The sequence below is a fragment of the Ursus arctos genome, unplaced genomic scaffold (genome assembly GCF_023065955.2).
Source record: "Ursus arctos isolate Adak ecotype North America unplaced genomic scaffold, UrsArc2.0 scaffold_5, whole genome shotgun sequence".
Lineage (NCBI taxonomy): Eukaryota > Metazoa > Chordata > Mammalia > Carnivora > Ursidae > Ursus > Ursus arctos.
In genome coordinates, this window is record NW_026623067.1 from 49,779,894 (window position 1) to 49,805,501 (window position 25,608).

The window sequence follows — 25,608 nt, forward strand, 5'->3', positions numbered from 1 at the left end:
TCCCATTCTGAGGCTAGACAATGGTTGTTTCCCTCAAATATGCATGTTAAAATAAAGAAATGCATTCTGGCAAATTACTTGTGTACTTCAAGATTTGGCATGACAGGGAATGATGTGATTTTTTTTTTTTAATTCCGTGCATTCTCCGTAAACTAATGCTTATTCTAGGTGCTTATTGCAGGTAGCTAAATTAATGGGTGTTTTTTCTTCAGAAATAATTTTAAATAACTATCGCCCTTCATATCTAATAACACAGTTATTGTGATCATATGAATCCTTATATGAAATGGTGCAAGAATATACATTAACTAGAAAATAAAACCCATACTGAACAGAATGCCGCTGGGAACTCTTGGTTGGACCCATCCATTGCATGCTCCGTAAATTTTTATGTTGTTTATATGGTGTGCTGTGGTTTACAGTCTGGTCTTTGCATTAATTTGCCATTGTCTTTCTCTCAGATATTAACGAAGTGTAGGAGTGATTCCATCCCAGATTGACATTTTTAAGGTGAACTTAAAAAAAGCTTTTCCTTTAAAAAATAATTTTTCTGAAAGATGAAAACTGCTTCATTAGTGATTGCCGGCAAAATCTCCTAATGTCTTTCTATAAGCTGTTTAAGCTTAGTATTAGAAATTAGGGCTACAGAATTTAATTAGCCAGCTTAGAGGATGCAGTCTCTCTAATTTAGGATTTCCCTTTGAGAAAATTACGTAGTTGAAGACAAGGAATATCATATTTTAGACAAGTTGGTTTTTGAGTTGTTAGTGCCTCCATCTTGGGCTCTTGATTGCATCTGTACTACAGATCTGGAAATTGTGCTTGATTTGAATTAGATTTTTTGTTTTTAAATTGATAATTGCAACATGGCGTGCTGTTGGATTGTGTGCGGTATTTATCAAACTCGGGAAAGGTGAAAGTTAGGTGTTTGGAGGCAATGATTAACTCATCTGTTTTACTGAGGACACATAATCAGATATTACTCACTCTGCATTTAGCCAATATAATGGGTTTAGTCAACCAATGAATACTTTGTTATGAGAGTGTTAAATGTTAACACTTTTGCATTTTTAGACTTAGCTTAAAAAAAAAATACAGAAAAACCTCTCATAACCCTTACCACCCTTTCAGCCATAACATTACATTGCCTTGGTTTCTGCCTTTAATTTCCCCAGGGGTTCTTTTTATTTAGGAAAAGGGTGAAAGATGTATTTGTGTAAGTACTACAGCAGTGCTTCTGTTAAATTCTTTTTCAACAAAGAATATGTTACTTGAGCACCTCATGCACAGGGTGCATATTTTTCTGAAAAGAATGTGCCCTGAAAGAAGTAGTTTCTAGCGTGTATTTATTTCATGTCTGTCAGTTTATTTTAGCTTAGAAATTTTCTAATACTTTGAATTTGTAACCATTTTTCAGTTACACACACACACACACACACACACACACACAAAGAGGCAATCTTTAGAAATTATTTGTGTATTTTAAAACAGTTGTCTTTCCAGTCTGATACTAAGGGTCTTTTTGTCCCCTTTGTAAAATGCAACGGAAATCCAACTTTTGATATGGAAAAATCAGCTTTTAAGGAAAGTTCATTTTAGAATATCAGTGATGGAGTAAATGTTTGCTTTCTAGAAACGTTAATTAATCCGTGTTAATGTGAGATTAATGTAGATGATATGAATATGTGTTCATGGGTGAGAAATTTGCCCCTTCAGTATTTCTCTGCTGAGTCTTATTCACTACTGAAGTGTAAGATACAAGTGCAAATAATGCCATTTGAAAGATGATTTGGTGAAGAGGATTTATTTTTTCCAATTCTTATCACATTATAATTGCAGTTTTTTGTCTTTCTGATCTCATTCTTAATGATTGAGGATCACACAAGTCCTTTGCTTCTAAGGATTATGCCTATTGATATTTACTGTTTGAAATTAAAGCTGAGAAAAAAATAACGACTATCCACTAAATAACAGTAATAAAGTCGTTCACATACTTTTAATAATAAAGAACATACCTTTATGAAAAAATAACTGTAGCCCCCAAACAAAAGATATTTTGGTGGAAAAGGTGGCATTGTATTGCATTTTTGAAAATCTTCGTAATGCTGTCTTTGTGGAAAAGAGCTGGATTTTCCTGTCTCTATGTTCATTCCTGTCTCTATGTTCATTCTGAAATGAACATTCGTGATATCACACGTCCTATAGCTTCTGGAAAATTGAATGTACACTTGTGAGGGAGAGTTTAAAAGGTCAGCGATATCTAGGTAGAATTATGAAAAAAAAATTTGATCTTTTGTACCCTGTGAAAGACTTTTGGGGACCCTACGGGTATGTCCCTGGACCACATTTCGAGAATCACTGCATTATAACATTTTAGAAATATGTATGGGTACTAAAACATCTCTCCCCTGTTGTTTTCTGGTTTCTCTGTGCATGAAGTAACAGTCATTCACAAAATTAAATGTGTGTTGGTAGAACTTAATAGGAAAATGGGGAAAGGAAGCTGGGTTAAACAAAGGTGTAACTGAAGATTTTTCGTTTTGTTGTCAAACAGCAGTGATCCCTCTAGTGTCATCCAACTCACTTACCTCAAACATTCTCAGTGGCCACGCTTATTTTACAGGCCATTTCTCAAGTGAGACCTCCGCCCCCCCCCTTCCAAGATTCCAGTAGCAAAGATAAAAAAAAGTGTTATAGATGAAGGGACTGTGTCCAACACCCCTCCCCTGTTTCTCCAGCTGGGAAGGGAAGGAAAGAGAAATAAAATTTAACGAGCACTTTTACTATGTGCCAGGTGCTTTACATATGTTATTTCATTTAAATCCCCAAAACAACCCTAGGAGGTATTTCTAGCTTCATTTTGGAAACGAATAGAACAAGACTCAGAGAGGTTAAATAACCTGTCCAGAGCACACAGCATTTAAGTGAGAGAGCCTGATGGGAATCAGAATGTCTCTACTATCAAAGCTTCCACAGTGCTGTGCCTTGGTTTCTGCTTTGTTTTTCTTCAGATCTGCAGATTGAGAATGTGAATACTAACCTTTTATTGGGCTCACTGATGAAACATGATGGTGATGAAGTAGTTTGCCCTCTGAGGTTTGCTCTTATGGGATTAACTATCTTTGACAGATTGTATTTTGTAAAGTCAAATAAATACATTTATAAGAAAAGGTTGATGTAATTTTTTCAGTTTGAGTTCTTTGAAAATTAATTGCCCATGTTCTATGGAGTGCAGAATTGCCCCTTTTTTTGTCCTCAGTTCTGTCACGTAGAGCAGTTAACTATACCAGAAAGAGATTTTGTATTTGTGATTCTAAAACAGTGGGTCATCAAGGTTTGTCAGAACTCCAGAAAGGCAAAACCCATTTTTAGGAACATTATTTTGTTTCAGGTTGCCTACTCTCTAAGACACAAGACCAGCTGTGGGTAGGGAGTTATAGCTGGAGGAAGGTTGGCTTATGTAGCTGTCTAGGGATTGCTGAGGGAGGAATATTCTCCTTGTTTCTTTTGTGGGTGCTCTGGCATGATTTAGGACCCACAGAGTGAGTTGGAATTTCAAAGAACGTTTCTCAAATAAGAGAGGACCACACAATCCTGAAGTGAGGCCTGATAGAATTCCTACATACTGACTCAGTATCGCATAGTCTTAAAAGATAATATACCAGCTCTCACTTACATGTGTGTATGCAATTTTCCTGTATTTAAAGTAAAGCCAGTCACCTCTAGCAGCGTCAGCCATCCCAACCTAAAAGTAAGGTGGGAGAACCTCTGAACAAATAAGCCTCGGAGTATTGAATAGCTTCCACAAAACTAGTCAAATTAGAGGCACAGCTGGCCCGAGAGCAAAGAATTTTCTATGAAAAAGACTCGCTGTATAGGAGAGGAGATGGCTTGTGATGGCTGATAGTAGAGAAAAGTAACAAAAAGCCTGCTTAAAGAATACTGTAACTGGCAATTGCCTGTTATAGGGAGTGTTGCCCCCCTCACTTGGTAACACCAGATGGACAGCTGATTAGGGTGGCAGGGTAGAACTTAAAACATTTAGAAATCTTTCTAAGAAAAATGGTTGGAATTTTTAAAGGAGTTTGGGAACTTGAAAGATAATCTAGAATTGCTTGGAAAATGAACATTCATGAAATATCTTAATCTTTGATGATAATCAGATTAATGAAGGGTTACTCTGTAAGACATGTATATGTTTATGTGTGCTCTCACATCTCTGTTGAATTAAATTGTTTTGGAAGTCACAATATTTTAGAGTTTGCTTTTTAAAAGACCACATGAGAATAGTAAATGTTTGTTGTAATGAAATCAAATAATGAGTTTTACCTTCGGCATAATTTCATGATAGCAGCATTCAGTATACTGTACTTCTTTCTGACTTACACATCTGAAACAGTTTTCTGTAAAACTATTTGAGGGATTCATCACTTTTCTAAAGGGCCTCTTCTTTGGTAGCTAAATCAGTCTGTTTTGAAGCACCCATTATGTTACACACTTAGAGACTAAATACTAATGAGTCTAACTCTTGGATCTTCAATTGTCTTGGCTTTGTCTGTGATTGGAGCGGTTCTCCAATATCACTTTCATGGAGAAACAAAGATGTTGACTTTGGTGGACTAGGAGAGATAGGATAATGTTAAGCTGGGAAGGATCAATTTTATAAATGGTCAGTTTATGATAAATCTTTCCCCGTAGTGATAACTGGTTTCTTTGTACACATATATGTATGTGACAGGTGGAAAATGTTGAGATCCCTTGCATTAAACGTACGGAATATACTTGAGAACTTTTTGAATTGTCTCTTGTGATCCATTGGTTTTTTTCTATCTTAATCTGTGCCTGTCCCGTGAATTTTAAAGTACTGTATGCTTGTAGTACATCTGGTATATAGTAAGGTAAGTTTGCCCTTATTATTCTTCACTTCTGAAATTTTTTTTAGGTGTTTACTTTTTCTGTGACTTTTTCCTCATGGGAAAATACATTAAATTTTTTAAAAAATATGACTTTACATCACTATGTACCTTTAATTGTCATATTCAAAAAACTTCTTGACTAAATGAGATAAAGGAGACTGGAATATTCATTCTGAAACAGAGATAATCTCTTTGTAAGAAAAAAGTTATCACATATAAATCTCTATTCCTTACGGTGAAGCTTACTAGTAACTTTAGGGATTATTTTTAAATTGATTAATTTGGTAAAAATTATTACCTCACATTTCTCTTTCTACTATGTTACTAAATATGAATTATTAGGATGAAATTATATCTCTGGAAGATTTCTTTTGAGTAGTGAGTAGTGTTTCTTCCAACTCTCTGGCCTGATTATCATCCCTTGGGGTAGATAGTAAGTAAAGTTCAAGTGCCCCACATGTGAATTTTAGGCATCATCTGGCTGTCATTCTCAGGTCCTATGTCTGCCATCCTCTCAGATTTCCGCTTATAAAAATCTTTCTCTTTGTGAATGAAGAGTGTCCTGCTCGATGAACTTTATTCAAGTAGCATAGATAGTGGGAAGCTGAAAGAGAGCCAGAGGCTTCATTTTGGAGCTTAGGTTTCTGTCAGGTACCCAAAATTTTGAGGTAGATCAGTGTCCAGGAGGTTCCCAAAGGGATCTCCTGAAGGTTTAGCCCTTACCTCTGAATTTGGCTGTCAGAGAAAGAATGTGGAACTGAGTAGATGTGCCCCCCCCCCAAAATAATTAAGATTAGCTTTCCACATATTTATAAAAATGTAGAGAGGAGGTTTTGTCCCCTAGCCACACAAGCCAGGACTGACTGATGGCAATGTGGTGGGAGGCAGTTTTCAGAAGGCTGTGAGCTCTTCCTATGGCTATTGGGGGGGAGGGGTTTGCGGTGGGGGAGTTGTTGCATGTGTGGGGTGAATGTCTCATCTCTGGACCATTATAAGCAGTGGCCCCATGGCCTATTGGTCAGGGAGGGTGTGGAGGATTTGTGTGTAGTTCCAAGTTTAAGTTGTAAAGCCCCTTTCCACTTGGTGATTTTGTGTGCTCGTGTGTTCGTGTGTGTGTGTCAGCATATTTAACAACCTAACATCAGTACCAGCTCATTGTGAGCTACTTAGACTGTAGCATGTATGAGATCTGGTGGGCTTTGCAGTTCCACCAGTAGACATTGCTCATGGATATTGGTGTACTGGGGCATGTATCATGCATGTTACATAAAGGATTCTTAAATAAAAAAAAACTTATCTGATCAATGTGTGTGAAAGACTCCCCCAGAGTTGCATTGTTGGTTGGAGGATGCTAGTGGCTGCCTGGAATGAAGGTGGAGGGAAGGGAGGAGTTTGCTGAGCAGAAAACCAAGCTGGCCTACTCTACTTTGAAAAGTTTAAAAAAGAAAAGGAAGAAAACCACTGATTTTTGTCAGGTATACCAGATTCAGAGTAATTATGGCTTATTAGCGCTGTGATCTAACAACTTCCTGTAGGTGTGATGGCGGCACATTGCTGTAAGTGGTGTTTTGTATGGCTGTGTAAAATACTTTAGTATGTCTGTTGAATACCATTTCTTTTTTTACCTGTAAGATGTGGAGAAGGGGAGGTGCTGAGGATGTTTGAGTGGCCTGAATGTTTTTACTTGAAAATAAGAACTGTTATATTTTTTCTTGCAGCTGTCAAGTACTACGCATTTCAAAGAATTAGAAATACTTCACAGCATCTGAACGCAGCAGCTAAACTCTCTCTTCCCTTTCTCTCACGCAGGTTTCCACTTGAGTGGCACAGTGACAGAACCTGCAATACAATCGGAGCCAGAAACTGTTTGCAACGTGGCCATCAGCTTTGATCGTTGCAAGATTACCTCAGTGACCTGCAGCTGTGGAAACAAGGACATATTTTATTGTGCTCATGTTGTGGCACTGTCTTTATACCGCATCCGCAAGCCAGATCAGGTCAAACTGCATCTTCCCATTTCAGAGACTCTCTTTCAAATGAATAGAGACCAACTACAAAAGTTTGTACAGTATTTGATCACAGTGCACCACACAGAAGTTTTGCCAACTGCTCAGAAATTAGCAGATGAAATTCTTTCCCAGAATTCAGAAATCAACCAAGTTCACGGTGAGTTATAGACATCATTCTGTAGATTTCTTCCCTGTATTCTTTTTTCATTTATAAATTCAGTTCTTCTGCATAAAAATGAATTAAATGTGACTTTAGGTAATCAGCATTGCTCTTAAGTAGCCAAGAGAGATTTAAAAAAATTTTTTTAAATTATTTTTATTACTGAAGTATAATTGACATACTGAGATTTTTAAGTTTAGTTTTGCATCCTAAGACATTTCTTTTGAAGTGTTTTTTGTATTGTACTAGATACCAAGCCTTTTGTGCTCAGAAAAATTTCTCAATTACTAAAGCTTGGTTCTTACACTTTTTCACTTGGGAAAATTTCATCAAATACTAGATACTTAGTTATGAAAAACACGTACTTAGTCATTTAATTCACCTTTGTCAGCTTTTATCAGTAAACTGACTTGCACATACTCCGAATTTTTTTTTCATTTTCTTTTAAAATTTATTTTCCAAAACAGGACACTTCTTTCTTTCTCTCCCTCCCTTCCTCCATTCCTCCCTCCCTCCCTCCCTTCCTCCCTTCCTTCCTTTCTCTCTCATTCTCTCTCCATTTCTTTTCCTTCCCTCCCTCCCTTCCTTTTTTAGAGAGAGGGGGAGAGAGAGAGAGAGCAGGGCATAGGTAGAGGGAGAGAATCTTAAGCAGACTCCATGCCCAGCATGGAGCCTGCATGGGGCTCGATCTCACAACCCTGAGATCATGACCTGAGCTGAAATCAAGACTCAGACACTTAACTAACTGAGCCACCCAGGTGCTACCAAAGTGGGACATTTCTGACAGGATGCTTCATAATAAGAGAATAAATTATTCTTAGAAAAATATTACAACTTGTTCAGAGAGAATTTAGGAGAAGACTGTCATTGTGTATAAGAAATCTTAAAAATGGTTTCTTTTGGATTTTTATACACTGAACATGTTATCCCATTTATTTGTAAACATATTTACCAGCTGCTTATTTTGTGCATTGCAAATATGTTGACTTACAAGGATATATGTGCAACTTGTCAGAAATACACCCACCACCTATTTCATGGGGTACGTTAACACAGGATAAATAATACAGTTAAATTATAGGTTGCTGTGCTTTAAAAACATTTAGACATAATTTTAAAAATATTTAAAAATATATTGAAAATGTAACACGGTCTTGACTAAGCAGCTCTTGGGCCTAACATTTTTACATTTCTTTGGTTATATTGATGAGATATAGGACCAGTCACTCAACTCTATTCTTTTTGGTTTCTTCAAAGTCATTAATTACTTTGGTGAATATAAGTGTTTAAGGAAAGCAAGTTTAAGGTTATTTCTTGAAAACATAAAATTATGAGATAAAACAGAGAGAAAAGTGCATAAAATATGAATGTGTAGATTAATAAAGCGAACCAACAACCAGGTCCCAGAAATAGGCTATTCTCAGCACTTGAGGGTTCCATATATCCCCTCTCTGTCACACGCTTCTTTCTCTTCCCCCTGGTAACCACTGGCTGGTTTTTATGATAATCACTTCCGTGGTGGTTTGTGTTTTGTTGTTGACATCATTAAACACTCATTTTAGTTTTACTTGACTTTCATTCAAGTCATGTTTGGTAAGATTTATGCCTGTTGTTTCATGTACCTGTAGTTCATTCATTTTCATTGTTCTAGAGCAGCACTGTCCAAAAGAAACACAATGTGAGCCACATGTACAGTTTAAAATATTCTAGTAGCCTACTTAAAAATAAGTGAATTAATTTTAATAATTTATTTATCTCAATATTCATAATATCAATTTAACAAAGACTTGACATATTTTACTCTTTTTTCATAGTAAGTCTTTGAAATCTGTCTGCTTTATACTTACAGTATATCTCAAACCACAGCATCGTCACAATGTAAGTGCTTAATAGCCATGTGTGGCTAATGGCTACCTTATTGGACAGCACAATTCTAGAATGTTCTAGCTATGAGAACATCACTGTTTGTCCATTCCACTGCTTATGGATCTTGTTTTGAATAGAGCTACTGTGAACATTCTTTTACAAGTCTCCTGGTGCTGTAAGGTATTTTTTAAGTGGTTTTTATGTCAGAGGAACGTCCATATAGCCATATTTCTTCTAGTACTCCCCATATTAGGCTCAGCTTTATTAAAGTGTGTAAAGCGTTTTACTTGGTAGAGTCTGCCATTGTTAAAAAAACAGTACTGTAAACAGCTGTGGCACAGAAGTACCTTTGACCCACCAAAAGCACATGCACTCAAGGACTTTTCAAGTAGTCTTCTGCTCTGTCCTGTCACCTGCCTCAATCTTGTTGCTTTGTGAAAATTCAGGCCAGCTAACAATCATCTCAGAGATTTCTTAGGAGCCTATCTGTGGCTTCTTATTAAATTGTTCAGTGGAGGCAGAAGAGTAGGATATACCATTTCTTCAAACTTTTATGTATTCTCTTTCTTTCCTTTTTTTTCCCTCTGAATTTATATAATCCATTAGGGTTACATGACTCTGAGTTTTAGTTTAACCAGAGGTCCACATCAACAATCCATTGTTTGTTCTGCATGTGTCTTCCTTGTTTTCAAGAACAGCAGCCCCCAGAGCTTCTTATCAAACAGCTTTGAAAATTCACTTCCATGTTGAAATGGTAGAACTAGTGAATCAACGTAATCTAAAGTTGGATGCAGAAAAGTGTTCCTGTGACATTGTACTTCTTTCAGAGTTTCTAAAATTAGAAGAAAAAGTTATCAAAGGAAATAGCAAGGATAGAATGTGGGTTACCTTTAGGTTTAATGTGATTTTCAAATAACTTTTGTATGAGAGAGGCTTCACGAGAGCAGCGAACTTGAGCGGTTTATCCTGCCAGCTTCCCACTTAATTTATCATCAGATTTGCTCCTAGCCTGGAAATGGGCCAACTACATGAGCTGCCTTCCTGCCTTCCATTATAGTGTGACAAGTGGTAAAAAAAAAGAGAGGTAGGGAGCAGGCTGTGACCTCAAGTGACAAAATGGGGAGTCTGCTCCTCGGAGGGTCTTATTTTAACTCTTAGATTGATGACGAACTGGAGGGTGGGATTAAAAATATTCTGCAGTTATTGGACCACATGATCTTGCCTGCCTCCAAAAACTTCCAAAGCATTCTTCAAACTGTTAAACCAGTACTTTTTCGTATGGTTTTTTTAGGTGTGTTTTTTCTTTGAGAAGATAGATGTCTTGAACACAAAGATTGGTAAGAGTTAAGTTTTATTTTAAGGTGAAACATCACTTTCACTTGGCTAGATAAATAGAGTCAGAATAGGATTTAGATTCAGTTATCTTAATAGGTATCTTAAAGCCAAAGAAGTTTAGCTTATCCAAGGCCTTTTTAGAAGAAAATCATAATTTGTAAGTGATTACAAACTACATTGATAACAGTTGGTTATTTTGTTTTACTTGTGAACAGGTCCTAATACTCCTAAAATTCTATTGATTGCTTTTCCTTTTTACAATTGACCCTTGAACAACATGGATTTGAACTGTACAGGTCCACTTATACCTGGATATTTTTCAATAAGTATATGTATCATACTGTAAATGTATTTTCTGTTACAAATTTTCTTAACATTTTCTTTTCTCTGGCTTACTTTATGTTAAGGGTACAGTATATAATACATATATAAAATATATGTTGATAAACTGTTGACATTATTGGTAAGGCTTCTAGTCAGCAGTAGGCTATTAGTAGTTAGGTTTTTGGACAGTCAAAAGTTATATGTGGATTTTTTTTTTTAATATATATGTGGATTTTTGACTGCACGGGGGTTTGGCACTATAGGGTCACTGTATTTTGAAATATTTTATTTTTACAAGTATTTTATCCTGAGGAATTAGAAGCTTTTTCAAGACAATTTCATGCACATTATTCCTAACAATTACCTTATCAGCTTGGTATTGCAAATTTATAATTGTAGTAGTTTCGAGAGGAAGAATGGGGAGAATGGGTTAATGACATCCAGGGTCACAGGTTCAGGGAAGGTAGTTGAAGTATAGACTTGCTTATTGAATAGTTAAGTCCTTTTCAGTAGACCTTTTTTGCATTTCTTTGTATTTTCATAAAATTTCCCCACATAATTTTGATTAGATTATAAAGCTAACTACTGTATGCTAAATAGTGGCTGTAAGATAGTTGATGTTAATGGCCCTCCAAGGAGATTGCTGTTTGTAGTTCTGCATTTTTTTTTTCAGCAAAATTGTTTGCTTTTGGTTTTGTATTCTAATAAAACTTCCCAGCTTCCACATTCTTAGAAAAGATGCTGGTGTCTTTGCTAAGTACTTTTCCAGAAATTTACTGATTTCCAAGTGCTAGTCCACCCTCTTAGTTAACTCAGTCTTTTCTGGTCCTTTATGTTAACTGTTAAAGGAGATGTATTATATAGATTGGTAAATCATGGTATAGGGACAGAACATTGAACTTAAAATCTGAAAGCCTAGAGTCCAGTATTGTCTCTACTATGTATTATCGGAAAGACCTTGGGTGAAACTCATTTTATCTCATTTAAAGTGGTCATGATCTTTTCTAACAGCATTGGGAGAATTTTAATAAGGTATACATGTATAATAATAATAATAATAAAATACAACTGAGTTTACCTCATGTTTAGGGTATCCAGAAGTACTCATAGAAGAGAAAAGAAACCAGTTGGGTCATGAATGATATCAGAGTCGGAGGTCATCTTACTTTCCTCTAACTTTCTGGCATGTGTTTCTTCTCCTTTCCCTCTTGGGCATTTTGGTTTCATGACACCCCCCACCCCCATGAGCTAGCCTGTACTGGGCACATTACGGCAAAGAAGGACAGACCGAAGGAAAGCTGGCTTTGGTCCAGACTTGGAACAGTGGCGGCCGGGGTGGGCATTTCAGTGGCCCTTTCACTCGTAGAGCTTGGGCCTGTCCCAGATGTAGGCTAGACTCCTCCCTGACTTCAGTGTCATGTGCCCAGAACTACCATTTCGGTCAGTCAGAAGTGAAAGCGTTATAGCCATGTGTCAGATGCAGTTGACACATGGCGTGTAAGATCTCTTCCACCTCTGATGCTGTGACTTGGGTGGCGATACTTCTACAGAGACACACGAGCACCTCGTATCGTGCTGCAAACGTGCACCTCCTATAGTTCTACCCAAGTGTGCCCTTCTGCGTTATTGTTCTTTGATCAGACATTTCAATTTGCTCGAGTGTGGTTCTAATAAAACCACCACCAATTCCATTCATGCCTGCTAGTCCTGCCTAACCTAGCCTCGAAACGCCTGTGTCCCAGCCATGTTATGTATCAGTGCATTCAGGCTCTCTTAGAGATGCCAAACGAACAAGCAGACCTACTCAGCAATCCAGTGTTTGTTGTGTAGCTTATTTTTAGTTGATTGTAAACTCCATCAGGGCCGAAACTATGACTTGTGTATCTTGGCACCTTCCCTAAGGACAATACTTAAGAAGCCATAGGTAACTCGGAAATTGTTAAACAAAAAGTAACACTGTCCTTTTTCATTCCGTTTTGTTCTTAGTAGGAACTTGGAGGTTGGTTCTTGTGCACGTGCATGTTCTGAATCTAGCAGTGAGTGACAGTTGGAGCTGTTTGATGGAGGCCTTATGTCACATCTTTCTTCCTTTTGTTTCCCCGTGGATGGTCATGTTCATTGTAATTGGGCTCGCATTAGCAACCAGTTTTTACAAGTATCCTAGGGAGATAATTTGGTTATTATAAGCATAGTCTTTCTATCATAGAATATTCAGGCATTGACAGTTGGTGAAACAAAGGTAAGATCTACTGGTGATTAATACAATTTACAAATATATTCTATATGAGAAAATTGAATTGGCTGTCCTAAAGTGCAACGGTGTGAAACTTAAGAGATAATTAAAATCAATTAAAAAAAAAAAGTATGTTGAAAAAATGTATAGTAGTATAGAATTATATGAAGATAAAAAAGACAAATCCTCATTGACTTCTTCTCCCAACAGCTCCCTCCCTTAGTCTCCAACAGCTCTCTTACCCCGCAGGGGAAGTACTGCTGACAGTGCAGTTTGTATTCTTTGAGACCACTTTCTTAGTGCACGCACATATGTAGTTTTTAAAAATGATTAAAAATATTTTTCTGCATCTTGCTTTTTTCTCTTAATAGATGATGGATAGCTTATGTTAGTTCAAACAGGTCTATTATTGTTTTAAATGTTGTATAGTATTCCATAGTATGGGTATATTTAACCATTAAGCTACTGAATGATTTTGAAGTTGTTTTATCCCTACTATGTGCAGTACCACTGTGACTTTCCTGTGTGTGTGTGTGTGTGTGTGTGTGTGTGTGTGTAAATTTGTGCAACTATTTTTAAATAATAGATTCTTAGTAGTAGAAATGTCAGAAAAAGTGGTACATGCCTTTTTGAGTAATTATAGCCCAATTTCCCTCCATAAATTGCTAGGTTTAACTTTACATTTTAACTAAAACTAGATGTTTCTCTACCATAATTTAAATGGGTTTTTTACAAAATTGATGGAAAGCATGATCGTGTACAAATGACTGTCTTCACATGAAAAGACGTTTCACTTCAGCAAAAGAGAAGTAGTCTTAGAACTTAGGTGTCTTAATTTCGAGGAATCACATCTCTAGCCCATGAGGAATTTGCTAGGGTAACACAGAGACAACCAATTTACTTTTAGCCCAATACCCTCCATTCTTTCTCTTTTCACCTCCAAATCATGCCTTCCCTCACAGGCTATAGTCATCTCTGACACTCTCCCCATTCTCATGCTTTACAAAGCATCGCTACCAACTGATCATTTTCCTCTCCAGTCCTCTGTCCTTTAACTGACCTTATGTCTGTCCATGTTGACTCCATGAGCTTGTTCCCATCTCCCCCACAAATGAGTCTCTCATACCTCTCACTCTGAGACTCTTCCGAGTGTTGATGAGCTTAGAAGTTAGCCTAACAGAAGTTAGCTAACAGAAGTTAGCTCTGTTAATGGGGCAAGTAACTGAATCTCTTCAGGCCTCAGTTATTTTATTTGTAAAACATGGACAATAAAGAGTACCTGTTTCATAAGGTCAGGAGGGTTAAAGAAGTAAATCTGAATTGCTCTTATCACTGTCTTTGAGACGAGTCAATTGGCATGAGTCTTCAGGGCAGTGGTAGATAGCTGAAAATATTTATAAGCTGTTTTTTAAACATCTTTTAAAGTAGTCTGAGCAAACTGTTCTCAAAGCTTGCAAGCCTAATAGATTTCTTTTTTTTTTTTTAAAGATTTTATTTATTTATTAGAGAGAAAGAGAGAACGCAAGCACAAGCAGGAGGAATGGCAGGCAGAGGGAGAGGGAGAAGCAGGCTCCCCACTAAGCAGGGAGCCCTACATGGGGCTCCATCCCAGGTCTCTGGGACCATGACCTGAGCCAAAGGCAGATGCTTAACCCACTGAGCTGCCCAGGTGCTCTAGTAGATTTCTTTTAATAAATCTGAAGAGTTGGGTTATATAAAAAGACTCTCTGAGAACTTTGCATTTAAATATTTATATTTATGTACCAAGTAATACATTTTTAGCTAAATTATAGAAAATGACCTACCTGTTAGGTGCTCTGTTTACACTCTTCATTTTTAAATGAGCATGGAGATGCTACAAATACTTTACTGCTTTTCATCCATATAAAATACATGATTATTTCTGTACATGAATAGTTTATTACTGAACTTTTGAGGTGAGTTCACTGATAAGAAATGAGAAATGAAGTTAGATGAGAGGAAAATGATAGAGGAGGAGCTATAAGCCCTGTGACGGTCTATGTGAATTCCCTTGAGATCTATGCCGATGATGACGGTGCTACTTACTTAACTTCTTTGGCATTTAGCTGAGGGGAGGGTGGCTTGCTGAGGGAGCACAGGCCGGCGCATGCCATGGTGCCCTCAGTCCGTAGCTTCCGAGGGAACAAAGAAGATGGGCTGTCCTCTAACAGCTCCTGGAGAGGATGTCACACTTCCGGCATCGCAGTAACATTGCATAGGTTGACCACAGAGAACGGAAGGTGGGGAAGGATCTGAGTGTTGGGGCTATCACAATATTGTAAATTGAAATGAAGTTATTGGCCACTACTTTGAAATGAGGATTTAAGGAAGAATAAAAGTTAAGTCTTTTTTCAAGTGTGTGTTTATTCAGTGCATGGTATTTTTCAGCAGTTTTCAAATTCTTGTCCTCTCTAAAGAAAGACTTCTTTTGAGTCTGAATCACTGAAGTTTGCTGCCCTGCCTTTTCCCTCTCAGTGCCAGTGGTTGAGGTCAGGATTTTGCCTTCAGCTTGTAAGACAGGTGTACTGGTGCCTTTGTAAGTCACAGACATAATGTTTCCTGGCTTAATAGTGGGCACTGAAACTTTAGGAGATGGCATTCTTCTGGGTCCCTTAAAAGAGGCTGGATTAGTCACCTCTACAGTGTAGACATCTCATGCCTGCATTCTACCTTTATAGACTGAAATTGATGATTTAATTTTAACCAAAAAAAAAAAACCCCACTTGTACCTATAACCTATAAATGGTTAAAGCGTTATTTGGACAACTGAATTGCTAAAGCAGTTAGGTCACAGTTAAGATGAGGACGTAAACTAAAGCCTTTCATTTCTTTTTTGTTTAAATTGTTTTCTAGCAGATTAAGAAGAGAAAAGCAAGCATTAAATTCCCTATTAGAACCCAAAGCTGTGAATAATTCCACATACCAAACATAGCATAAGCCAGTTGTGAATGTGTCTCGGTTTCTCAGTTTAAAATTTGCAGAATGCGGTGATGGGTAGTAAGGAGGGCACGTATTGCATGGTGCACTGGGTGTTATACACAACTAATGAATCATCGAGCCTTACATCGGAAACCGGGGATGTACTGTATGGTGACTAACATAATATAATAAAAAATCATTAAAATAAAAAAATAAAAAAAAAAGAAAAAATAAATAAATAGAATTTGCAGAATGGTTTGGTGCTGCTTAGTGCTTAGAAGCAACTGTTTCCTTGACATGAGACAGATATTTCATTTGGTGTGTCTGAAATATGCTTTATTCAGTACACTGGAGAGGTGTCTGTGTGATGCCTGTGGAGCCTGAACACTTCCCAGTATGAAGAACCCGCCATGTGCCACTGTGTTTAACATCCTCTCCAAATATGGAATCGTTCTCTTACCCCCCTGGCAAAGATTCTGATTCAGTACTTCTGAAGTGGTGCCTAGGTATCCATTTTTTTTCACAGTGTGCCTCAGGAATTTTGATATACTCTTAATTTTGAGAACTCCCAGGATAAGGGAGTTGTGATATTGAGATAAATCAAAACTAAATCAGGATCCAATCAACATGGACAGCGGTCCTTCATGTCCTTGAATTCTCCTTTTGCTCTCTTCCTATGTAAGAGGGTAAATGAAATTCACACATCGTAGCTGGGAACGAGAGACAATTAAACTGTTTTACTTTTTTTTAACCAGATAATTTCACTTTCCCTAAAGGCTTGAAACTTTGAAGAATTAAGCTTTAGTAATAAAATGCTCACAAAGATTAATTATACAGTTGTAAAAGTTACAGCATTTATAATTATAAATATAAATAAGGGTAAAAAATATGATAGGTTTTAAAACTCTTTAATGGACCATTTAATTTACATACGCAAATTATGGTTCCTGCCCAACTTGGGGATTATCTAATAGTAAATGTATAAACACAGGAATAATGTTTTTCTTTGCATACCTTTCTCAAAGCTAAATGCTGAGAAGTTTGTCTTTGTTTATAGATAGCCACTAACAAGTAGAAATAAATTTTGCAAATCTACATTTTATACAAGGCTTAGGCAACACTTACATGCATGAAATCAAGACATAATAGGATTTAAATAGTTAAACTTCAGTATTAAAGTTTTTACTAAATGAATATACTGTTTTAGGAAGGTTATTATAGTAGACATTAATTTCCTGGTCTATAATGTATAGCATTACGTATTCCCAAAGTGCTGGGTTGTGTTTAAAGTAAATTTGTGTTTTATTTACCAACTAGTTATCTTTGCATGCATTCTTATTACTAAGTGAGGATGTTTTCTATGCAGTCACATGAAAAGATTTCTAATTCTTAGCACCTAGTTAATTTTTTATTCCTACATTATAGAATTTTAGGTTTGAGGAAATGGAGGTCCAAGGAGCTTGAGTGATTTGCTGGATGACACATAGCTTTCCCAGCTCTGCCTAGAACTGAAGTATTCGGAATTCTAATCCAGCATTAGGAACCCCACACATCCTCTCGGCTCACGTGTGAAGACTTTACTAGAGTATTTGCAGTAAAATTTTATTTGTGGGCCATTTTCCCTCTGCAGTGCCTCCTCCTTCCCCCACGCTCTTGAAGAAATATGTTAATTCTAACATTAGCTTACCATACTCCTCCCCACAAAAAAACATTAAAACAAAAAAAACCTCTGGTTTTCTCAGAAACTTGAGAAACATTGTTCATGTATTTATTTATACATTTGCTATTAGATATCTTCCCACCTGGGCAAGAGCAAAAATCTGTATGTGTGTAAATTAAATGACCCATTAAAGAAATGTAAAAATATGACAGTGTTTTAAAACTGATTGGATTTTAAGAAAAAATGCGTTGTATAATTGAAGTCAAATGAAAGTGATTCCTGGATTGTTCTAACACTTTTCTATTTTGGTATGAAAAAAATAAAGACTTGAGTATGTCCTGCAGTTTTTGTAAAATATCTGGTTATTGACCCCTTTGCCATTTTAGGCCAAGGAGACTGGAATTTTCTCTAAACTGAATTGAAATCTACTTAAAATATTTGGATATTTATGTGGCAAACAGAAAAGTCATGTCTCATGTGGCTGTGACCCAAGCAGTGAAGGGTAGCATGCCTTCTCCTACACCGTAGGACAGTCAGTCCCCATCTAAGTCCTTCCAGGGTAAGATTCCTTGTAGGCATTGGCCCTCAGGGCCAATAGAGAACAACTAGCAAGTCATGAGTATTGGGGGAAATAACCACTGTGAGGATAGAAATTGAATTTATTTAGCTCAGGTCATCACAAGGAACAGTGAGAGTGGATAATCAGTAGCTTGTCAGAATTTTCCCTAAGAAGAAGTTAAGGAGGCAGGTGTCAAATTTCCCAGGAGGATTTTAGCAAGATCCTGGGAAAAGCTTAAATATGAAAGTTGAGAGCATATAGGTGAGTTGTTCCGGAAAGTCTCTTCTGATGCATTTAGGTAAAGAATCTATAGTTGTCTTTGTTCGTTTGCATATGTGTGTCTCTGTGTGTGTCTGCCTTTAGAATCAAGGGGATGGGCTGGGTTAGGGGCTCCCAATCCCTGTGGGATACAGATACAGCCCCGGTAGTTGACTCTTCACAGCACTGTGTGTCCTTAGATCTTCCTGTGAAAGAGAAACGTGCTAACAAATGCTTACAAACATCCCAGTATCCTTCCTTAAATTTATGCTTGTTTTAGGACTGACAGTGCCTGCCTCAATACCTTCATGGTTCAACTTTAGCTCCAGGGTTCTGGGATGTATTCTTCAGCAGGGGAGAGAACCATGAGACTGGACTTGGCGTTGTGGCTGTGGACAAGTGATAATCACCCTGAACTTGTTTCTCTTCCTGTGGAATAGGGATTGTAATCTTTACTCACCTCTAGGGGACATTGTGAGGAGAAAATGAGGTAAATGTATGTGAAGATGCTTTAGCAGTCGTTCTTTTTTGATAGGAATCCTTTTCTCGGGGGAGGAATGTACACAAGTCTTTCTCCTCCCTCCTTCCTGCCATTTCCATTACTTGATTTCCTGATAGAGGCAAAAACTAGTTAGATGTCAGGAAGGCAGTGGTGAGGAAGGCAGCTATAATCCTTGCTCTCTGGAGCTTAAATATCTACCTACTTTCCCAATACCTACTTGGAACAACTTTTTCTGCCTTCCTTCTGGAAGAACCAGTCTCTCCAGCTCTTCCTAGTAGGTCACTTATTCCCATTGCCATCCTCACTCAATTTCTTTCCCAGCCTTTAAATGTTGGCTTTCCTTAGGCTCTATCTTCGGTGCTCTTCTTGCCCTGTAGAGCCTCCTGTAAATATCCAGTTCCCTACTTGAAATTCTTTCTCCTCTTCTTGGCTGTCTCAAAGGTACTTCAAATTCACCATGTCTGAAACTGAACTCAGGACCTAAACACCGCCCCTTCTACCCCCTAACCTGGTCCTGCTCTGATCTGTGTGTCATTGAGTTGTCCAGTATCTCATCCAGTTGCTTAACCCCGAAACCCATGTCTCTCTCAACCCCCTGATCTTCCAAATTTCATATATCCACTTCATTACCAAATTGTAAATTCCTGTCAGATTCTCCATTTCTGTTCTCAGTGATGTTTTCAAGCTACCATCATCATCTTTTGTATGGACTGCATTTATATCATCCTTACTGTTCTCATATGTATTTTTGCTTCCCAGTCTATCCTCCACACTTGAGAGATACTTTTTTGGTATTTAAATATATTCATGTGGTTCTGAAATTTTAAAAATATGAAAAGATGTTCAGTGAAGAGCCTTCTTCCCTCATACACTGAGGTTACCCATTCTATGCATATGTAAGGAAATACTAACACATAGGCTCTTTCTAAAACTTGACTATTTACGTGAAAGGGGGGATATTATGTATCCTTTTCTAAGGCCTGTTTTTTTTTTTTTTTTTTTCCACTCAACAGTATATCTTGGATATTTCTCCATTGTAGTACGGAGAGAATCTCCACATTTGTTTTTATGGCTGAATATATCCCATTGTAAGAATGTTGAAATTGCTGCACATTAGGAGAAAACATCTTTTATTATCTAGGGTGTTTCATTCTTCTTCGGATCTTTGGATGACCTTGTTATGAATTCCAGTTTGTTATGCTTAGGGAAGAAAAAAACTAAGCTCCTCACTTGCAAGGGCTCTTAAGGTCTAGCCCTTCTTCTCCAGGATTGTCTTGCACTTGTCTTCTCCTCATCCTCTACTTTTGAGTTGTGTGGACGTAGACTATCTTTTATTTCATCCATGCTCTGTGTTCCTTCCTGCCTGAGACTTCTGCCTAAGCTCTTAGTCTCACATTCAGACTCATTCCTTTCTCTTTCTTTTTGCTTTAATTTCTAATCTACTTAAAGCAAATCTCAGCTCAGTTTCCATTTCCTCAAGGTGTGCTTGCCCTAGCAATACAAAGCCAAGTCAGAGCTTTCTGATATAGTCTGCTGACATTTTGGTTTCTTCCTCTGAGCAGTTATTATCATATTTTATATGTGTGATTACTAGATTGATATTTATCTCACACACTTTAAATAGTGTTTCTCATATAGTGGATTGTAGCTCATTATGGGTTATGAAGTCAGTTTTAAAAGTTATGGTAAGCTCTTTTAAAAAAATGTAGTAGAGAATACTACAGACTCTTTCACTTAAGTCAGGGTCTTTTTTCATCATACTTTTGCTTCAGATTAATAGATAGTAGATGTCATCACATAAACACCCAGATACAGAGATATTATTGGGCTTGGTGTAAATTGTATTTGTTATTGTTGGTCTTAGCCAAAAATGATTTGATGGTAAATTATATGAGGACAGGAATTCTGTCTATTTTGCACACCATTTCATCCCCAAGTCTAGCAGAAGGCACTCAATAAATGTGTTGGCTCAGTGAATGAATGAACGAATGCACACCTTTTCAGGGAGATTCCCAGACTCACTGCTCTCCTCTTAAGGACTAATGGACCCTGGTTCTAAGCAGATGTTAGTGATTGTTTCCTTGGCCAATTCATTCTACTTTATTAGATCATTAGAAGAAAAGAAAAGCAATGTAAAACCAGACTTATAAATGTATTTTTTAAGGGCTGATAAGGAGATTAAACACTATTGATGAAAGGTTTTTGGGCTTAATTTTTTTATATTCCTTATGAATCTTAGGCCTTTAAATACCATTTTATTTTTTTTAATAAATAATGAAATTTAATTTTTACCTGCCTAAGTATCTGGATAATTTTTGAATTTCTAAGGTAGTCTACACACAGGGCTTATGACATAGCTGTTATCTTTTGTGTGTACTTCAGCAATAAAATATTTACGCAGTTTGGCAAGGTGATACTACAACCTGGTTTAGTACAACAGCTGCACTGCCTGTTCCCATGTGGCTTGATTTCCCTTTTTAATCTTCAGTTTTCTGCAACTAAAGACTATGTCAGCATGTAGTTTATACAGCAGCAGATAGCAGTGAAAGCTTCTTGAATTAACATAGTAAAGAGAAAAATACTCTACTCGGTTTACTTGGTTTCATATTTTTCTCATGTCTTTGAAAAACATTTTCCTAACATATCCTACACAGTAGAGCTTTAAAACATCATGTATTTACAATGAGACATTTTTGTGACTTTTTTATTCTTTAGAGAACTTGTAAACTCCTCTCCAAAGGTTTAGTTTCTGATCTTTAAAAAAGAAAATACCTCAGGTCTACAGTAATCTGTATTTTAGCTTAGCACAAATCAAGAAAGTCCTGGAAATAAGAGAATGACTTTTATATTTATTTTCAGTCATAAATTTGTATGTATAATTGAAATTGAGATTGGCTTAAAAAGTGTGTAGGCAAAAAGTGCAGAATCTTACTTCTTTTCAAGTTTATTATGAGAGCCCTTTAGCACAGAGTTTTTGTCTAGCATATGTGTTATTTTTTCTTTCTATTTCTAGGTGCTCCTGATCCAACAGCAGGTGCTAGTATAGATGATGAAAACTGCTGGCACTTAGATGAAGAGCAGGTTCAAGAACAGGTTAAACTGTTCCTTTCCCAGGGCGGGTACCACGGATCAGGGAAGCAGCTTAATTTGCTCTTTGCAAAGGTATGATTTTTTAAAGAAATATTCTAAATATATACATATATAGAAAGTATCTATATATGATTATGTGTACAATAGAGTAAAGGCTTCTTTTTTATTTATTTTTTTTAAAGAAGAGCAGCTAAGTTAATCAACCAATTAGAAACTTATTATGTTGTAATGCATTATTTTACTTAGCTATCCTTAGTCAAGATGTGGAACATTTTTGTTTCTCTCAGTTCCCATTACTAAAATGGTGACAGTTTATATAGTTTTGAAAAACCTTTCAAAACTCAAAAGTAAATAGCTTAATATTATTAAAAATGACATCTTTTCAAGCTTTTACTTTTTCTAGTTAATGTTCTCAAGTAGAGTGTAACTTTGAATACAGTCCTTAAAATGTGCTTTATATATTTAGGGTTTTGCTTTGTTTTGTTTTTCTCGGAGGTTGAGAAGTATCTCTTGTTCCAATCCATAATCTGTAAATTTTACATAATTATTTTTGAACAGTTAATACGTGCATATAACATTATATATTTAGTTTAATAATGTTCAGTATACTTAAATTAGTTTCAAAGACATGGACTTTGGAGTCATACAGGCCTGGCTTTAAATCCAAATTCTACATCTTATGGAATATATGAACCTTGGCAAGTTATTTAAGTCAGTTTCCTCATCTATAAAATTAGCTAATGATAACTTACCTCCTCAAGTTGTGATTAAATGAGAATGGTGTCTAACATGTCATTTTGGCCTTGGTAAATGTTAATCTTCATCACCAAAATTTGATGGCCTAAGAAACAAAGTTATCTTCCTTATAAGTTCTGTGTGAGTAGAAGCTGTATCTGTTGCTTTATATAGAACTTTTAGTACTGTAAACACAATTCTAAATACTGGGTAAAATGCTTTTTTAATAATATTAAATCAGTGTCTTTTCACTATTATGACTAATGTATTCAAGTGGGCTTTAATGGAAGAGATAATTGGTTAATACTTTTGATAACTCATTGACACTTTTGTTAAACAGTTTTTCTAATATTTGTAATAATTAAAATATTTTTTTTTAGTTCTGAAGAATTAGAGTATATTCTGTTACTGGTTATGACCAGAAAATAATGTATTCTGATTAATCAGTATCCTCTTATTAAAGATTTATCCCATTTACTATATATTGATTGCCAGTTTTCTGAAAATTAGATTACAATATAATACATCATACCCTAAAACTACTTCACACGTGATTTGATCGTTCTTTGGTAGTTCGCAGGTACATCAAACTCTTGTAATAAGTCAGAGTCAGCCATCTGAAAATTAATTACCATTAGACTATAGATGTATTTGAGTATTGCTTAATAGTTGTGGTTTATATGCTTAACAGTAAAGTGTTTATTTTCATTGCTATTGCTGAGTAATAGGTTATAAATTTATCAGGAAAGTAAACATTAAATCACATCCATGATGTGTAGTGGTAATATTAAAGGTTTGGTATGTTTAGATACACAGGAAGTATGTCACAGATTCTCATGTTATTGAATCATACACTTTGGCCTTGTGGAAGCAAAGTGAAAAAGATACTAGACTGGCCTGTAGCTGCTATTTTTATCCTGACATATGATGTACACATTATGTGTGCCATATGAAGTAATAGCATCATCTAATTTTAGAAATGGCATAGCTTTTATTTTTTATTTTTTAATTTTTTGGCATAACTTTTAGAGTTAAGGCAGATCTGGGCTCTGATCCCAGCGATTCCTCTTGTCCTTTGGGCAAGTTACTTCACTTCTCTGAAACGTGGTTTTTATAATTCATAAAATGGGGATTATAGCCTATATTACATGGTTGTTGTGAAGATTACATGATAAGTATAACTGTAAAGCTCTTTAGCTTGATGTCTGGTAAATGACAACTCCCTTTCTTCCTCCCAGCCTTCTTCTGTTCCTGTCTTTTTAGTGCTTCCATAGTGGAAATAAAAAAAATTTTAAGGTTATTACTGAAATAGTCCTGGAAGCACAACACTTGTGATTCAGTGTAGAAGTGCTTTTGAGTTCTTTACAGGGCTCCCATATCACGCCTGATGGTCTTCCATTACTTGTCAGGGTACAGGCCTGACACAGGATCAGTAGATCTTGAGGTTTGGGCTGCGTTACTGAGTATCTGCCATTTCCTCTTTGATTTGCCTTTCACATAGAATCACCCCCTCTCCTTTTCTGCTGCTTATGACCTTGCTCCAGTAATTTCCTTTAGGGAGAGCTGGTAGTGTGGTGTTCAGCTGGGATTTGTGTTTGTTGAACACACAGCAGTACATACTTTTGGAATGGATGGATTTATTTAGGGTTTCCTATAGAGACACTTAGTCTTGTTTCTTTTCTTCCCTTTTTTAGGGGGGGGGGTTGGCTCCAGAATAATGGACAGAGCTTGAAGTTCCAGCTTGAGAGGCTGGGTTAGCTCCCTGGGTCACAGGTTATAATTCTGCTTCCTGGATCACTCCAGGCCAGAGAGTTCTTTAACCTGAGCACAGCCCATTTCCTCTTAAAGCCCTCTCCAGGTGAATATAAAAGTATGGTATTGCTCTTCTTGTCAGAAAACTTTCGTGTGAGAACTTACTGAAATTCTGATTTACCTCAAAAACGGAAGGACTTCACAACTCTGGAAATAAACTAAAAAACATTGCATTGCACAGTTTAAATTGGTGAATTGTATGGTATGTGAGTTATGTCTCAATAAAGCAGTTTTTTAAAAACAGAAAGACAGATGCTATTATTAAAAACATTATCCATTCAATTTAGAAGATCCCTAAAGAGTTATCAGTAGACTGCTTTCGGCTCTTCTACTCTAGTGGTAAGTACAATCAGTTGGAAGAGTCAGGAAGGTGCCAGATGATTTGTCTTGTTTATTTTGATATTGTTTTTCTGTGGGCTGGCAAAAAAATTCTTTTTTTTTGGTAATTGTAAAGTTAACCACATTTCTTTTCCTCATTTGGATTATGAAACATGATTTAAAAAAATTAATAGTTAATACTCTGATTAAATTGCCATTTAGGATAGAGACCAGTTTTTCACAACTTTTGTTTGCCAAAGAGGGCTAGTATCAAGAATTAACTGCCTCGGATCCCAGAGAAAGAAAGGAAGTGGCCTGTTTCTGTATTGCTGTGCATTTTTGAACACTTTTCTAAAGGTCTGTTTTTTCCCCACCAGGTGCGGGAGATGTTGAAGATGAGGGACTCTAATGGGGCTCGCATGTTGACGTTGATAACAGAGCAATTCATGGCTGACCCTCGTCTGTCACTCTGGAGGCAACAAGGCACTGCGATGACTGACAAATACAGGCAGCTCTGGGATGAGCTGGGTAAATATGTTTCCTGACAGATTGCCATTGAGTTGTGTATGGGTAAAGATCATGGTTGAATGTTGAAAACACATGGTCAGAGTGTTGCTGAAAGAGAGCTGCTCATATATGAACTTATTGTCATTAGACACTGGTTAGAAGAAGGAGGGCTTGGGTTGGCATTTGCAGGAAATAATCTTGGGAGGGTTTGGGGGACTTTTTCAGATCTTGAGGAAAGCAAGCACAGGAATCTGCCTTTAAATATTTGAAAAAAAGAAGCCATATTATTTTAAAACAGGTATTTTGTATAGTAGAGCTGGTTACTCTTTTCTAGAATAATACTGTAATCAGTTGAGCTTAAAGTTGGCTCTTTTCCCCCTTTGA

General features: G+C 36.7%; 1 protein-coding gene across 1 annotated transcript in view; it reads left to right on the top strand.

Moving 5' to 3' along the window:
• ZSWIM6 (zinc finger SWIM-type containing 6) overlaps positions 1 to 25,608 on the top strand; it is a 184,426-nt gene that overhangs the window by 109,875 nt on the left and 48,943 nt on the right. The window contains exons 2-4 of the mRNA XM_048220736.2: positions 6,726 to 7,082; positions 21,776 to 21,924; positions 25,095 to 25,245. Coding sequence (XP_048076693.1) covers positions 6,726 to 7,082; positions 21,776 to 21,924; positions 25,095 to 25,245 — 657 coding nt within the window. The remainder of the gene's footprint in view (positions 1 to 6,725; positions 7,083 to 21,775; positions 21,925 to 25,094; positions 25,246 to 25,608) is intronic.